Source organism: Lepisosteus oculatus, chromosome 4, assembly GCF_040954835.1.
Source record: "Lepisosteus oculatus isolate fLepOcu1 chromosome 4, fLepOcu1.hap2, whole genome shotgun sequence".
Lineage (NCBI taxonomy): Eukaryota > Metazoa > Chordata > Actinopteri > Semionotiformes > Lepisosteidae > Lepisosteus > Lepisosteus oculatus.
The window spans coordinates 54839891-54855831 of record NC_090699.1 but is presented as its reverse complement, the minus strand read 5'-3'; the positions used below and the strand labels follow the sequence as shown (position 1 = coordinate 54855831).

The 15941-nt window shown below is 37.2% G+C and overlaps 1 protein-coding gene across 14 annotated transcripts in view; it reads left to right on the top strand.

Annotated features, from left to right (window-relative positions):
• Positions 1-15941, top strand: part of itpr1b (inositol 1,4,5-trisphosphate receptor, type 1b) — a 137091-nt gene that overhangs the window by 32770 nt on the left and 88380 nt on the right. For all 14 annotated transcript variants that reach the window (XM_015347347.2, XM_015347346.2, XM_015347349.2 and 11 more), the window contains exons 12-23: positions 2264-2418; positions 8056-8155; positions 8496-8656; positions 9796-9937; positions 10303-10461; positions 10848-11020; positions 11516-11635; positions 13094-13288; positions 13748-13999; positions 14104-14245; positions 14366-14519; positions 15190-15380. In XM_015347347.2, the coding sequence (XP_015202833.2) occupies positions 2264-2418; positions 8056-8155; positions 8496-8656; positions 9796-9937; positions 10303-10461; positions 10848-11020; positions 11516-11635; positions 13094-13288; positions 13748-13999; positions 14104-14245; positions 14366-14519; positions 15190-15380 (1944 nt within the window). The remainder of the gene's footprint in view (positions 1-2263; positions 2419-8055; positions 8156-8495; positions 8657-9795; positions 9938-10302; positions 10462-10847; positions 11021-11515; positions 11636-13093; positions 13289-13747; positions 14000-14103; positions 14246-14365; positions 14520-15189; positions 15381-15941) is intronic.

The following is a 15941-nucleotide window of genomic DNA, read 5'->3' as shown; positions in this document are numbered from 1 at the left end:
ATTGTTCTGTGTATTAATAGAGTGCACACTGCAAAAAAAAAAATGCATGACGGGTTTTATAGAGTAACATACCAGCAATAGTGTATTGAAATACAGTGCATCTGACTGGAAATGCAGTACATGGTACTTTCAGATTGTGGTTATAGCAGTGAACACTATAAAGTGTTTAGTTTTCTTTTTAGAAAACACGCTCTCACAAATCAAATCCTTTAGTGACCCCGTAAGTTAGCTATGACAGGAAAATGTAAAATAAGCAACAAGTTGAATTCATTTTTGAAGCTTCAACAGGAAATATAAAACAAGATATCACATTGAGTGTCTTCAAAATATGGGTTGACATCTTAAAAACTAACGATTTTAATCATAAGAGAATCATACCAATGTCAGTTTTTTATGAAGTACTTTTACTTTGAACTCTCCCCTGCAATTTATGAATGTGAGTGGAAGGTTTAGTACAGTTTTTAAATAGACCAGCTTGGTTGTGAGCAGGGTAGTGTGACCTACAGAACAGACCTCAGGAATTTTATGCTCTGTGGCATGGCTTAAGTCTCCATTGCAATCTGTCGCTTGGAATATTATGTTTTTACACCACTAGGTGTCACCCAGTGTGATGGAAAATAGTAATTTATATCATAGCACCAGCACTGTAATATGAGTTTTTGCCTACAGATGGCACACGATCCATATTTATGTTTATGTGTTTTAACCTGGTGTACCTTCCAAACAGCTCCCTCAGCTGTAGGGCTTTCCATTTAACACACCATCTTAACCTTAGGCTTGGCTTTTCTGAAGAGAAGAACAAATTAAGAGGAGAAAAATTAGAGTCCTGATTGGCCCAGTTTTGCCACACTAATGGAGCATCTTATGCTGAGCTTTGAATCTATTCAGGCTCCACTGTGCTTAAGACAGATGAGAGACCCTTTTGTTTTCCAATTTTACCAAATTACCTCCTAAAACGTATTTTTAAAGTAATCCTAAAATCTGAATCACAACACTTAATTTTTATAGATCATTTTTTTTTACAACCTTTACATCTCGACATTATTCACATAGATTAGGTGATAGTATCCACTCCCACTATATTTTATGCTTGGGTTAAATGTTCAATAGTTTCATTGAAGATGGGGGTTTATTGACAGAGGAAGATTTGTCATAATTTTGACACATTTACTCACAAATAAATTATCATTTTTTTTTAGCACAAAACTTGGTATGATCACAAATTTGTGACTGGTTGCTTTAAGAGGCTCACTCCTCTCTGAACACCATAAACAAAGCCTATAAACGTTCCTAACATGATGTAAGGAAAAATGTAACATTTCTGTCATTGTGAGCTACACAGTGACAGTTTAGCATCAAAACCTGAAGTCCAGATTGTGCTGCTGACTTTTTCCTGTATCCTGCCTTTTCATTTTCAGGACTTTGCACAATTGTCTTTTGTTTTAATTTGTCCTTTAATTAAATAGGAGGAGCATAACTAAATAAGTCAGTGATGAAAACGCATGATAAATTAGTGGGGCTTTACTTGCGCATTTTCAATTTAGTGAGTGAAAAGATGTCTTTCAGTCCCTTAGCTCTGTCAAATTAAATATTTGCAGACATTTCATGTTCTACCAGACATCATCAAATGGTTGTTCTTGAAGTTCAAATTTAGCATTCCTGTAGCATTTGTACAAGCATCTTTTGTCACAGAAAATAAAAATAGATGGGTTCTTTTGATATGCTTTTTTTAACGTCCCTGCATATTGTTAATGTTTTCGAAAATCGCCATAGTTGTCCTTTTAATGGGTGTCCACATGAAGGAAACAAATGGACGAGTCTATAAACAAGATCAGTCAGTTTTTTTATTTAACCAGATACTCCAAATTCCCCTGTACAGTGCCACCTGGATAAGAAGTTCATGCCACTACAAGAGCATACATACACAGCAAAATCTTTAAATCCAAATGTGAAAATGTCTTTTTAAAGAAGTTACAAGAAATTCAGTGAATGAATCATTTTTTTTTCCGTCGCATATAGGGAGAGCAGTAGGCTGATCTGTGTCCTTGGAATCAAGGCTAGCTAGCTTGTCCCACAGGTCTTCACCTGAAGGATTGTGGGAATGTGGAGCAGGCTACCCAGCCAAGTTGTTTAAGCTGATACCCTGGCTTCTTTCAAGAAATTACTCGATGAGATCCTTGGATCAGATATCTGTCTTTCCTGTCATACAGACTGTATGGTCCAAATGGCCTCCTCTCACTTGTAATCATTCTTGTCTCCTTAGGTGGATTCCGAGCAGGAGGCCCTGAGAGCGCGACTGCGTACTGCCCAGGAGAAGGTGATGTACACTTTGGTGTCTGTGCCTGACGGAAATGACATCTCCTCCATCTTTGAGCTGGACCCTACCACACTGAGAGGGGGTGACTCGCTGGTGCCCAGGTAATTAGTCAAGTTATAAGGCTTTGTTTGGTTTGAAGAAACTATTCGCTTTCTGTGCAATTCAAGGAACAACGCATGCTAATAGTCCGAAAAATGTTTAGAAAAAAAATGCATTTATTAAAGAAATGAAGTTTTGACTGGGAAGAAGTTAACGGTTTATTCCAGAGAAAAAAAGGAAATGTGTTTCGGCTGTGGAGACTTCTCCCGAAGAAGGCTCCACATTCTTCTTCTCCCAAAGAAGGTTCCACAGCCGAAACATTGCGTTTCCTTTCTTCTCTTGCATGGAATAAACCTTTTACTTGTTCCTACATATGCTGACACAGCTACCTACCTAAATGCATCACAGCTCATATGAAATTGGTTAGGTTTAGCACAACGTGTTGTCAGGGGTATGTCTTCTGTTGATCCAATATGGATCCACATAATGTCACCCTTAATATTATACCACATATTCTGTGTGTTCTTCGTACATGTTTTTTTTAAACAGAGAACATACTACAGTTACATCTCATGTTTCTTTTTCATTGTCAACAGTTTTTTAATGCTTTTTGGAATGTGCTCTGTCCATGAAAAACTGTTTGCCAATTTAGTAGTGTGCTGATGTTACATGGTGTTGAAAACATATTGCAACCAAACCCCCCTGTTGATTCAACTGAGCTGAGTATTTGAATAGATTTCACTCTCAGGGGGTCTCTGCTTGGAGTTATTTTCCTGCTCCAGCCTACAAGATTTACTGATTAAATTTTCTTGCATGACTTTCCTGCAGAGCATGTGTATGTTACAACCAGCTAAAGATTTTTATATAGTTCAAGATCAATGTTTTTTGGTTCTTAAAAATGTATTATTGAATTCTGCTAGAGTATTCTATCTGTGTGTTTGATCTGGATTTGGGTTTTGCTAAATATTTATTGTACATCCCTTTTAAACAAAAAAAAAATGAGGACCGAATGTAAAATATTTAGGCCTATAGGCACCAAAAAAATAAAACTTACTGGTAATTTTTGCATTTTTTAAATGTATCTGAAGGACTCCAAATAAGCATCTCTTTTATTAGTTATGTTATCAGTACATTACGTCATTTCTGAAAGAGTTTTACCTCGGCATTTTCATAATGTTCAGCTCCAGAACCTACTGTAAACAAGAGGACCATGTTAAGAGCTGCGGCCCCACATATAAAAAAATGACTTGGGGATGAAGTGATTCCTGATCCTGTAGTTTGGAAGCGTGGCTCATAGCGATAGAAAGCCGGATGGATTCTGCTGCAGAAAAGACCCATTTACTGTTTAAAGTAGGACACCATGACAACCAGACAGCCTGTAGTTAAGGCACAATAGATTTGTTGATCCTGAAGATGTTGTAATGTGCCTTGTAAATCTTATCATATCATTCTTCTAAAAACAGAAGGCAGATGTTGTGCAATATATCACCCACATGAACAGACAAAATTACCTTAGCTTCATGTTTATTTCCTATAACTTTTTTTTTTGCTGTTGCTGGCTCAAGATATCTTATTTTCCTCCTTTTTCTGAACTAGCCATTTGCAGGACATGGCTATTTTAATTCACAGACAAAACTGAATCCGACAGAGTAATGTGCTGTGTGGCATAAAGAAACCCTTCATTATGTGATCACCCTGATGGAAGGATTAAGAGCTTAATTAAATGCATAGTGAAGGTGAAAAGTCGAGTGAAAAACATAGCAGTTGATCTTTAATCCACACCTCATTTTCCTTATTTGGACAAACTAATTAGCTGTGAACCCTATTTCAGAGACTGATGTCAGTGTTGAGAAATGCCAGAGGTTAGGCATGTATAATCGGGTAATGTATAATCTGACATACAACATGCTTATTTAAATCCTGGTCCTGTTAGAGTTTATTAGTGAGATCATGAAAATCTTCCTTCTCTCGCGATTTCTTTCTTGGTCACATGACCACCATCTGCTTTTAGACAGCTCTGGGAATTTTGTCCTTGATAAGAGGTGGGCAGGATGTCTTGGTATTTTTTCCAGTCATTATAATTGCAAGTAGACCATAATGACAGCCCACAGTCAATGGGCTGACTCATGGCAATCTTTGTTCTTGTTACTTTATTAATATTAACATTTGTTCATCTCCACGATAAGAGATGCCGACACTGCCTTCAGTGATTTTCAGTTCCACACCAAGCCATTATGTGATCTATATATTTTAATATTTATATGTCTATGTCTACTCTTCCAATTTAGCAAAGCTTCTGTATTTGCAACATAGCACTAAAACTATGCTGTTTTCAACTAGTTATGATATGCTACCATGTGTTCAATATGTGTACAGAGCTAAAGAATGAGGTGTTGCAAAAACCATTCTGTGCTGCAGTATCCCCTAAACAGATGGATGCCATTGATTCATGATCTCAGGTCTCAAAGTGGTAGCACAGACTAACAAGTAGACATAACCTCAGAATTTAACATTAAAGCTAATGGGAGCCATTCCTTCCCCAGATTTGTATGAAATTTTGGTAATAATCAATTATTCTTTATGGGGGACAATGAACAATTTGACCTTCACATGTTATGCATATAAAGAGGATAACCAGCTGTTATGATTTAATTTTGTTTAGCTGTGTCATTTCTCCCCAATACAATGGGCTTTTCCTAAAGAGTGTAGCAGATGGTGGCAAATTAGTGCTTAATTTAACAGAAAAATATAGAAATAACATGCAGTCAATTCTAACATGAATTCTGCCTAGAAATGAGAAATTCTGACATACTACGTGCTGACAGTAGAAACAGGTTTATATGGACTAGTTGCAACTTGGGCTTTACTGCTTGTTTTAATATAGCCAACAAGGAGTATGGGTTGCTACAGATACCCATTGATTGATTGAGAGCCAGTGAGGAGCATTCATGTGCGATTTTAAGTAACTTCCTGTTTCAGCTTGATGTACTGCATCATTTCCAAGACAACTCTCCTGGAAATCCTAAAGGAACTATTGTCAAGTACAGTAGTTGCTTGTTGCTGTTGGCATTCAACGATCTACAGTAACTCTGCATCTAAGAGGAGGGTAAAACTTTGGTAAAACTGCAGATCTGTTTCACAGATTTATGAAACCTGGTTGTAGCAGTTTCTGTTGTTCAAGAGAAGTCATTGTTTTGGCTTACTAAATTAAGTTAATTAGCTTAACTGACCTAATTGCCATCTTACATTTTCTTTAGGTCTTATTTGTATGTACTGCAAAAGCAGACACCTATTAAAGTAAAGGGATAGATTGAGGATTGCAACTATCACAATTGCAAGAACACTATTTTTATATTCTACTATGTCTACTATGTCATATCCACACATTTTCCGTTATATGAGAATCTGGACTACCTTCCAAACCATTTTTGATCAATTTTTATCTTAGCCTGCAATTATGAAATAACATAATTAAATAAACTATTAAGAATGTATTACCTAATTGTGCCAAACACCTGCATCATCTCGGTTGCAGAACTGTTTCACCAAAAGGCTGTGGGTAGGCCAAGCACAGTGTTTACACTGGTCTCTGGCAACATTTGGATAACTGCAGGGTTTAATGTCATTGTTTAATTAAACTCTAGCAGTCTACCTTGAACTGCTGCAGGTGTCTTAGTGATTTGTTGTTTTCTTTTCCATTTTTTAATTTCAAAGTTGTTTTAAGTAGAACACGGGAGATGTGCAATACAGTACATAAAGTTGGAAAGTTGTCTTCTGTTTATTTTACATGTAAGTTTTGAATGGTGGGCTTCTAGCACAATATCTGCAATTCATGTTTTGAAAAGCTTTATTTTCATTCATTTTTATCGGAGCACGGATATCCAATATTAGTGTCCCTTTTCTATAACTGAATCCTAATTTTGGGTCATCATGCACATCAGACTGTACTGAACTTTTAATTTCCAATAAAATAAGGAACTTAAAATTATAAAAAAATATTAAAATTAATAATGGAATATTCAGTTAAATGATAAACGCCCAATTTTAACATAAAAGGATCTTGACTTTCCAACCTATAAAATTAAGAATGTTTCCCCACATTTTAAACATATCTTTAATTTATACCATTACGCCTTTCATGTTACTGTACATAACTTAAAATGTTAAGGTCTGTGACTTTCTTCACAGCACGTTAAGTCTTCGATGCCTTTGAACCAATAGTTGTGATGAGGCAGTATGCAAAATACAGCATCTTCAAATTAAATTTTTACTTTTAAACATAAAGAACAGCTGTAGAAACACTTCAGTATTCTTTTGAACTCTAGGAAATGGTAAATACTACAGATATGGTTGAAGCTTTATGTTTGAAATGTTCTAGACATTGAGCAACCATGTTTTCGAAGGTAACTATTTTATTAATTTCAAGCGACGCTTATAGACGGCTTGGTGTAATCTTCAGAAAGTGAGCCCTTCTCACTTTTGTCGTGAGATGTTTCACATTTGAGATTATTTTTCGGTCTCATAAATCCAGAAAAATTTGATTTTTATTAAGGCATTTGTTTTCCAGGAATAATAGGATGCAGTTCAAAAATGCATCACAGTTAATGTCTACAGTTGTCAGACTGCTGTGACACTTTCTGGAAGATTTCATTCTTATGGCTTCATAGTTCTGAGTTATTATCAACTGGCTCTGTATTGTTTTACAAGGTTTTGTGCTCAATAGAGACAAAGTTTGCTTTTGGGGTAACGGGATCTTATTACACTTTGGATTCACTTCAACTGATGCTTTCATATTTGTAATTGATGGCTCTCCAGCTTCTCACATGATTTGGCTTGATGCTCACTGAATGTCTTAGTTGTCCATGTGTGAAATTAATTTCAGATTTGCCTCAAAAAAATATTTCACTCATTGTGTTAAGGAACACATGGCCTTTGTTACTTTGCCTTTTGGATCTGACTGCTACGCAAGAAGTAAATTGAATTTTTTTTATAATTTAAGATGATTAATTTAAGTACAGTATTTTATTTTGGGTAAACCGAATAATCTGCGAGACATTAGACCCTGCCTTAACTATTCGGCTGGTTTTAGTAAAAGACTAATTCAGAAAGGAAATGCTTCCTCTCTTACAAACTGTCACTGAAAGGCTCCTTTCTCCAATTCCTTTGCAATATGTTGAATTTTATACAACACAAGACTTGCTCTGGTGTTCTAGCTGTGAAAGGGCTAAGATTGCTCTGTGGAAGTTTAGAATTTTGTCTTGTCCCGAAAGTCTGTTTTCAACTTGATTTGGATCATTACTTTTGCTAAACACTGAGTTAAGGATAGATTATGTATAAATTGGATGCCTTTTGTATCTATGGTATGGAATGAAGTTTAAAAGTAAAATGTATATTTTACTTTTAAAAGATAGCTATGGTTTATTTAAGTTGAGGTAAAAGGGGAATATTTTCACAACATGTGTTGTTTCATTTTAAGGCTCCAGACATGTACATTCCTAGTGTTTTTCTAATGAATTAAAATTGTGCAGAGATGACTGTTTAATCAATAAATGAATAGCGAGCTTTTCCTGTTTTCTTAGTCCAGCTATTGTAAGTCATACTTAGTCAACTGTTTCAGGTAAAGATAACATTTTCTGCAGGCTTTTGTGGGCCAGCTGCAAGAAATGATTTTCTCTAACATTAAATTAATCTTTTCTAAGGAACTCCTACGTAAGGCTGAGACATCTCTGCACTAACACATGGGTTCACAGTACCAACAACCCCATAGACAAGGATGAAGAGAAGCCCGTTATGCTTAGAGTAAGTGGGCTGGTTTCCTCACCAACATCACTTTTTGTGGCTCTCAATTTAATTATCTGAGGCCTACTTACTCGTGTCTACTTGATGCAATTTAATAAAATCACAACCCACATCAAATGTTAGAAATGAACTTCATATGACAGCCAAGCCAAATTTTAATCTTGATAGGCAAGATTTTTAGACTTCACTGGTGTGTTTGAACTTAGCAGTATACAGTATGTTAAAGTCAGTAATTTAGAATTTATTTGAAAACACTGTGTTATTAAGAGATGTAGAATTAAGATTTGCATGTGTTCCCCTTTTGTCTATGCCTAAAAACATGTAATTTTTTTCAATTAAGATTGGCACATCTCCACTGAAAGAAGACAAAGAAGCTTTTGCAATTGTCCCAGTGTCCCCAGCTGAAGTGCGAGATTTGGACTTTGCCAATGATGCCAGTAAAGTGTTGGCTTCTATAGCTGGCAAACTGGAGAAAGGAACAATAACCCAGAATGAAAGGAGGTAAGACTCCCACATAGAGGCATATTGATTCAGCAACCTTGTTGAAAAAAGGCAGTTTATTATGAGAAGAGTTTGTTTCCAGAACCTAAAAGCTGTACAAACAGAGGAATTTCACATTTGTGCATTGGGAACAACAGAGAAGGAGAGCATTGCCTTAGCCAGATTCCCCTCCCAGTGGGATTAATGTCGTTTTCATCAGTTCTTTCTAGCCGTTAGGACTGTTAATGATTTAAAGTGAATCCTCTTACTTATGTCTCAGTGCTGTTATTCAGCGCCTTGCTCCAGATGCATTTTTCTGAGGGTTTCTATGGTTACGTCATGAACAATATTTCCCATAAACACTGTGAGTGCTTCTATCCGGAATCCATGGAGACCTTCTGTGGTTTTTCAGTCACATTCTGATGAGAAAAGTCCTCAGGGATTGCAACATTTAAAAAAAAAAAACAGCTGTACAAGATATAAAGGTAACCAAATGTAAAGGAATATTTACTTTGTGGCTATTCAAATTTTATCATTGTCCTTTACTATATTGAAGTTCTAATTGTTATTTTTGGGAGCTTCTTGACTTTAATTGTAAGTAAGCACGTTTTCAAAATTGTAAAACCCAACTGAAGCAGAACCCACTAAGTAGAAGCTTTTAAACATCACAAATTTGTTTTTTCTTGCATATTTAAAAAAAAAAAAATGTAGCTGTGTATCCAAACACCTGATGACACAGCATGTCAGCTGAAGGAAATGAGCATTTGTCAGAAATCAGACTGTGAACCAAACAAGCCTTTTAATCGGCTGTCTTATTCTAATGTAAAATCAGAGGAGAAAAATATTGCTTCGTGATTTTGTTTTTGGTGTTGTATTTACAAAGTGAAGATGAGTGATTTCTTTTTAGTTCGATTTGCTAGTGAGAATATTGATGCCTCTTCTGTCTGCCAGCCCTTTTCTGTTAATGGGAAGATTTGAACTGGCCAAGATAGTTGTCTCCTTCTCTTTCTTGTTTACACATACAGTTTGCCCGTCAGGCAAAAACACAAACTGGTAATAATGTTTTATCTTGCAATCGAAACCAACATTCATCGCACGTCACATCACTCTAATAGAGTGCGACAAAACTCTGTCTCACTGCTACATATCATTACAAACAGGTTTGTAACAAAGCTGCTGGAGGACTTGGTCTTCTTTGTTGTGGACATTCCGAATAACGGCCAGGACGTGCTTGAAATAATGGTCAACAAGCCAAACAGGGAACGGCAGAAGCTAATGAGAGAGCAAAACATCCTGAAACAGGTAAGCCTGCCTGTCTCAGTGGGATGTCCTTGTGATTCATGGTGGCTTGGCCATTTTAAAAGGGCTTGCATGCAGCGCACGTCGATCCTTGTAGTCCGGAAGTTGCTGTGATCTGGGTTTTGTCATTAGTCCACTGCAACCAGGTTTCCCCAAGCAGAGCTGTCAGATTTAGAATCTGGCGTCACTGGAGAATTTCTTGACTTGTTTCCCAACTGTGGCTTTAAGGGTTGTAGTGGTGAGCCAAGTAATTCATGGCAGTTGCAAGACTGGGGAATAAAATAGGTGCTGTTGCTGTGCTGCCCTCGCCTTACTGGCGACTGGTAACTGGCTTATCAGCAGGTGTTTCTTGTATGTGTGGTGTGTAGATCTTCAAGCTGCTACAGGCACCCTTCACCGACAGTGGGGACGGACCCATGTTGCGACTGGAGGAGCTGGCGGACCAGCGGCACGCCCCCTTCAGGCACATCTGCAGACTGTGCTACAGGGTCTTGAGGCACTCTCAGCAGGACTACAGGAAAAACCAGGTGCGCCTCAGGGCTTGCTCACATAGCCCCAGTGATTTCAGCACTGCTCGGTTAAACAAGCTAATATGCGCTTGGATGAACGATTTTCCACACAGCATGTATGCTTAATAAACCAAGAAATATACAGTAAAAGGTCTTTCATTCAGAAATGACTCTGATCCCGTATTTATTCACTTAAGATGTTTCAGGGATAAATTAGTTGTGTAAATAATTATCCAATGAATTCTAATGCAGCAGATTTTCTTTTGACATCTCTGTAATGGGCCTTGTATTTGCATATTGTGACTTGGGTCATTTAAACTTAAGCTGTTTCAGCAGTAGGAGAAATAAAATTGTGCCTTATAGGCGTAGTTTGTGTTAGTAATACTATCCCTTTATCTTCTAAGGAGTACATTGCTAAGCAATTTCGCTTCATGCAGAAGCAAATTGGATATGATGTACTGGCTGAAGACACAATTACTGCCTTGTTGCACAACAACCGGAAACTTCTAGAAAAACACATCACTGCTGCAGAGATTGACACCTTTGTCAGTTTAGTAAGAAAAAACCGGGAGCCCAGGTGAGCAAAGTATTGTTGTCAAAATGCATGTACTGTAAGAGCTGTATGATTTTAGCACATTTTTTTCTTACGTTGTACATGACACACAGGCATGGCTTTGAATCTTCATCAGTGCTTTAAATGACAAAAAGCACAATTTATGGGCCTATCAAAAAATGTAATACATTCATATGTGTAAGTGTTTTACATGAAGGCATAGAAGGCAGATGATTGCATGCTATTAAATGTGAAAACATTTCAGGATGCAGTCATGATTGGTGGCTTAATAATTAGAAAAATGTACAATATTACATTATGGAGTACCAGCATGTCTTTAATTTTAATTTTAAGGTGAAATTGCCCAATATCACATGGCTCAACAGATGTTCCCCTTTGTGCAGTTAGTATTCACAGCTGCAACACATTTAAGTTTGCTTCACATTACTGGGCTTCAAAACCCAAAACGTCCTTACTGTTTGTGACATCTCAATGTGACCACATATGTCTTTTTTTCAGATTCCTGGATTACTTGTCAGATCTGTGCGTGTCAATGAACAAATCGATTCCGGTCACCCAGGAGCTCATCTGTACTGCAGTCCTGGACTCTGCTAATTCAGACATTCTTATTGAGACAAAGTGAGAAACTGTTACTGTAGGTGGTTGTGTTACAATAATTTGCCACTTGAGTGGATATAATGCATTCTCTTCTGACCCATACCATGAAATTAGTTCAACTCTGATATTTGTTATTGTGTGAGTTTGGCTGCTAAGACTGAGGTAACAGCTAATGTACTGTACCCATTGGTGAAAGCTTGTGAGTAGCAATTAGTGTACCAACCACTTTCTGACTCACTTTTTCAGCACATTTGATAAACTTCGGTCTTTACATATTTTTGCCTTTGCATTAAGTTGTAATTTATCCCCATTTTGCACTATAGTATAGTATAATCTGTGATGTACAGTACAGCGTAATATAAACACCACATATGCTTTTGAGGAGTGACAAACCTTGCTTTTACATTAAGCAGATAAAATTCTTTAACATGCCATTTCAAATGCCATCTACTCTACAGAGTTTTTTTTCACATGCTCATTTCATAAAGAGTATTTAACAAGTATTTAGTGTTCTCCAATTATAATTAGCAAGATCTTTCATCTTATGTTCTTCACAATACTAGTATCTTTGCATGATAGGCTGATAAATAATAAATACATTTTAAGAGCTGATGATACTCTTCACGCAGGTTATAAAGGTTTTTAAAGGAATTTCTTATTACATATACGTTTTAAACCATTCAAATAACTTATCCTCACAGACCTTGACTGGTACATACAGACTTGTCACATAAAGCCAAGATGTTTTACCAGCAGGACACTAAAGAATAATTTTAACTTTTATTTCCACGAGCATTAAAGGATATATTAGTCTTCATCCACTGTAATTAGTTTTCTTAGTGCAGACATGTCTTGGTGTTACATTTTCAAATTTTCTTTTTTTTCCCCCACTGATCAACTAACAATAAAGATGGCAGTCTATAGCATAACCTAATAGTAGTGACTGAAACTGATGGGTTATTTACATCTTTTTAATATTTTATTTTCTGTGTTTGGTCTTAATCATGGAACCTGAGCTTGGTTATTAAAATATAAAATGGCACCAAGCAACAGGGATGCATTTTCACACCTTTGTCATTTTAAAGTTTAAATGAAAGTTAGGGAAAATTGTATAATTGTTAACTAATATCTGGCCCATCACATTGCACAGCTGGGTATTTTAAAAAAATGTCAGTGGCGGTGCATCCTTTTGCCTGAAGGCTAAATTATGAAATTATTACATTTTTATGAAGTTGTAATTTATCCCTGTTTTGCACTGTAGTATTCATATGGATCCTGGCAATAGTAATTTCAGTATTCCATGATTATAACCAAGTATGTTAAGCAACATATTTATGTTCAAGACTTCGATTCAGCTTGTAATGAGCTTATCTACAGTGTGATATTCTCTGGTTTCTAGTCACAGGCCGAGCTTTGAGGCCTGAGCTGTTCAGATTGCTATTCACAGTGAGTGAGATCTGCTTTCCCAATGCCTCACAGGTTGGTGCTGTCGCGATTCGAGATTGAAGGTATCCCATGTGGGGACAGCCCCCTGGAATCGGAGGAAGATGAAGAGGAGGTGTGGTTATTTTGGAAGGACAGCAACAAGGAGATCCGCAGCAAGAGCATTCGCGAGCTGGCCCAGGATGCCAAGGAAGGGCAGAAGGAGGACCAGGAGGTCATTAGCTACTACCGGTGAGCAGTAACCCAGCAAAGGAGACGCGTTGTTGCTACGTTGGAGAATGGAGCCAGACCCTCAACCCTGTAGTCTGGCATTTAAAAAACTCACTCACCATCTCCTGCTGAGATCTATGTGCATTCTTTCTCTTCATGATACTAACATCTGATTTGCTAGTTGTGCAGTAAATTGGTGGCACTTTCAGGATTTGGTTGCTTTGTGTGCAGACAGCAGGTTACACTATATTGTTTTCACCCTGTGTGCCTGCATGAGATTTAGTTTTATATTGCAGGATTGATAACGTTCAGCCATTTTTCTACTCATGTGGAAAACATTTTACTTCATATAATATTTCAGATCCCAATGGGGAAAAAAAAACAATAAAATGTGAAAGTTTTATTGAGTGGAAGTGGTCTTAGACTATAGACACCATTCTTATTTTTCCCTGGTGTAAGATAACGTTTCTGTCTTTGCAGGTATCAGTTAAACTTGTTTGCTCGAATGTGTCTGGACCGTCAGTATCTGGCCATCAATAAGATTTCCAGCCAGCTGGATGTTGATCTCATCCTCCGCTGTATGTCGGATGAGGACCTGCCCTTTGATCTCAGGGCATCCTTCTGCCGTCTGATGTTACACATGCATGTGGATCGTGACCCCCAAGAGCAGGTTACCCCAGTCAAGTATGCCCGTCTGTGGTCAGAGATCCCTTCCAAAATCGCCATTGATGAGTAAGTGCTGTTTGTGAAATTAGGAATTGATCAGTTAGGTCTTGAATCTAAATGCTGTAAGCTCTCAGTGCCGCCTTCTAAACAAGACTTCTCCACCCTGCCAGTTATGACAACAATGGAACTTCAAAGGATGAAATCAAGGAGAGGTTTGCCCAGACAATGGAATTTGTGGAGAGTTATTTGAGAGATGTCGTTGTTCAAAACTTCCCCTTTGCGGACAAGGAAAAAAATAAACTCACCTTTGAGGTATGTTCATTGACAAAAATCTGTATTGCTGTCTTGGGAGTGGAATGAACGTTGCAACGTTAAAAAATGAACTAAGAGATAGACTAATCACTTTTTTGTTACTTTTTTTTCTTTCTCAAGGTGGTGAATTTAGCCCGAAACCTCATTTATTTTGGGTTCTACAATTTCAACGATCTTTTGAGATTGACCAAAATCCTACTGGCTATCTTGGACTGTGTCCATGTCACTACAATCTTTCCAATCAACAAGTTGGAAAAGGGAGATGAAGCCAAAGGTAAATGTGAAGTGAGAGTTTGGTTTTAAAATCATGATTTTGTGGCTTCTGACAGTCAGTTGTATACAGTATGTCAGTACTAATAGATAAGCCTTTTTTTTGCTGTTGGGGTGGGGGGGGGGTATATGTTTTAATTTGGATAATAAGATTTCATTTAAGTTATGTACCTTTTCAATATATGGTATTATAAAAGATAGCTACTCAAGTATCATGCACACAAAGTTGTTCTTTTTGTTGTTTTCAATTAGAAGATTTTTGTTCACAAAACCTCCGAAATGCATTTAGGATGTAATGTTTCCCTAAGAGTCTATCATATACAGAGATTATTTTAATTATTGCTCAGGATTACTAGCTTGTGTTCAGGGGGGGGTATGCTGTGTTTTGAAGGAATGAATTGTATGTCAATTGGAAGTTGTGTGCTTTTCACCAGGTGTTTCTCATAGTAAGGAATCGTGTTTTCCAGCAAGTTTAGTCAACATATTCATCACAGAATTATAAATCTAAAATGCACCTAAAAGCATCAAGTGCCATATCATTATTTTATATAAAGCTACATAATTGTCAAGTATATGTTCCGCTATATACTGTGTATATATATATATTAAACAGCATTTAAAAGGTTTCCATTCCATTCAGATCAGTGTTACTGAGAGCTTCCCTCTGTACACAGGCAGCAATGTCATGAGGTCCATCCATGGAGTGGGGGAGCTGATGACCCAGGTGGTTTTGAGAGGAGGGGGGTTTCTCCCAGCATCCACAAATAATCCCCCAGATGGGGATGTTGTTAAAACACAGACTGAACCAGAGAAAGAAGACATCTTAGTCATGGACACCAAGCTGAAGATCATTGAAATCCTCCAGGTTCAGAATACTCTCTCTGCTCAGTTTTCTTTTATTTATTTTCCTCTAAACAGTCCGTTTGTGTTCTGTCTGTATGTGTACTTCAGAATTTATCTAAAGAAATACTAACTTAGATTCTTTTTCTAACAGTCAGTTCCCATGAGCAAATTGCTATGCTTTCACCATTAAGCAGAAAGTCTTAATCATTAATATGTTTAAAGTTTCTGGTGAGAAACATATTTAGTGGTCAGTATGAAGATATTATCAAAAAGTGATTTCGAATCAAAAGTAGAACTCTAATAATATTAATTGCTTACACTTATATAGCACTTTTCTGGACACTCCACTCAAAGCACTTTACAGGTAATGAGGACTCTCCTCCACAACCACCACCAATGTGCAGCATCCACCTGGATGATGCGACGGCAGCCATAGTGTGCCAGAACGCTCACCACACATTATTAGGAGGCCATGATTGGTAAGGGCCGATGGGAAATTGGCCCTTACCCATAGTAAGTCCACTTTACCCATAGTAAGTCCATTAGTTTTTGAATCACTGCTTGGGTTAAACACGTTTACATC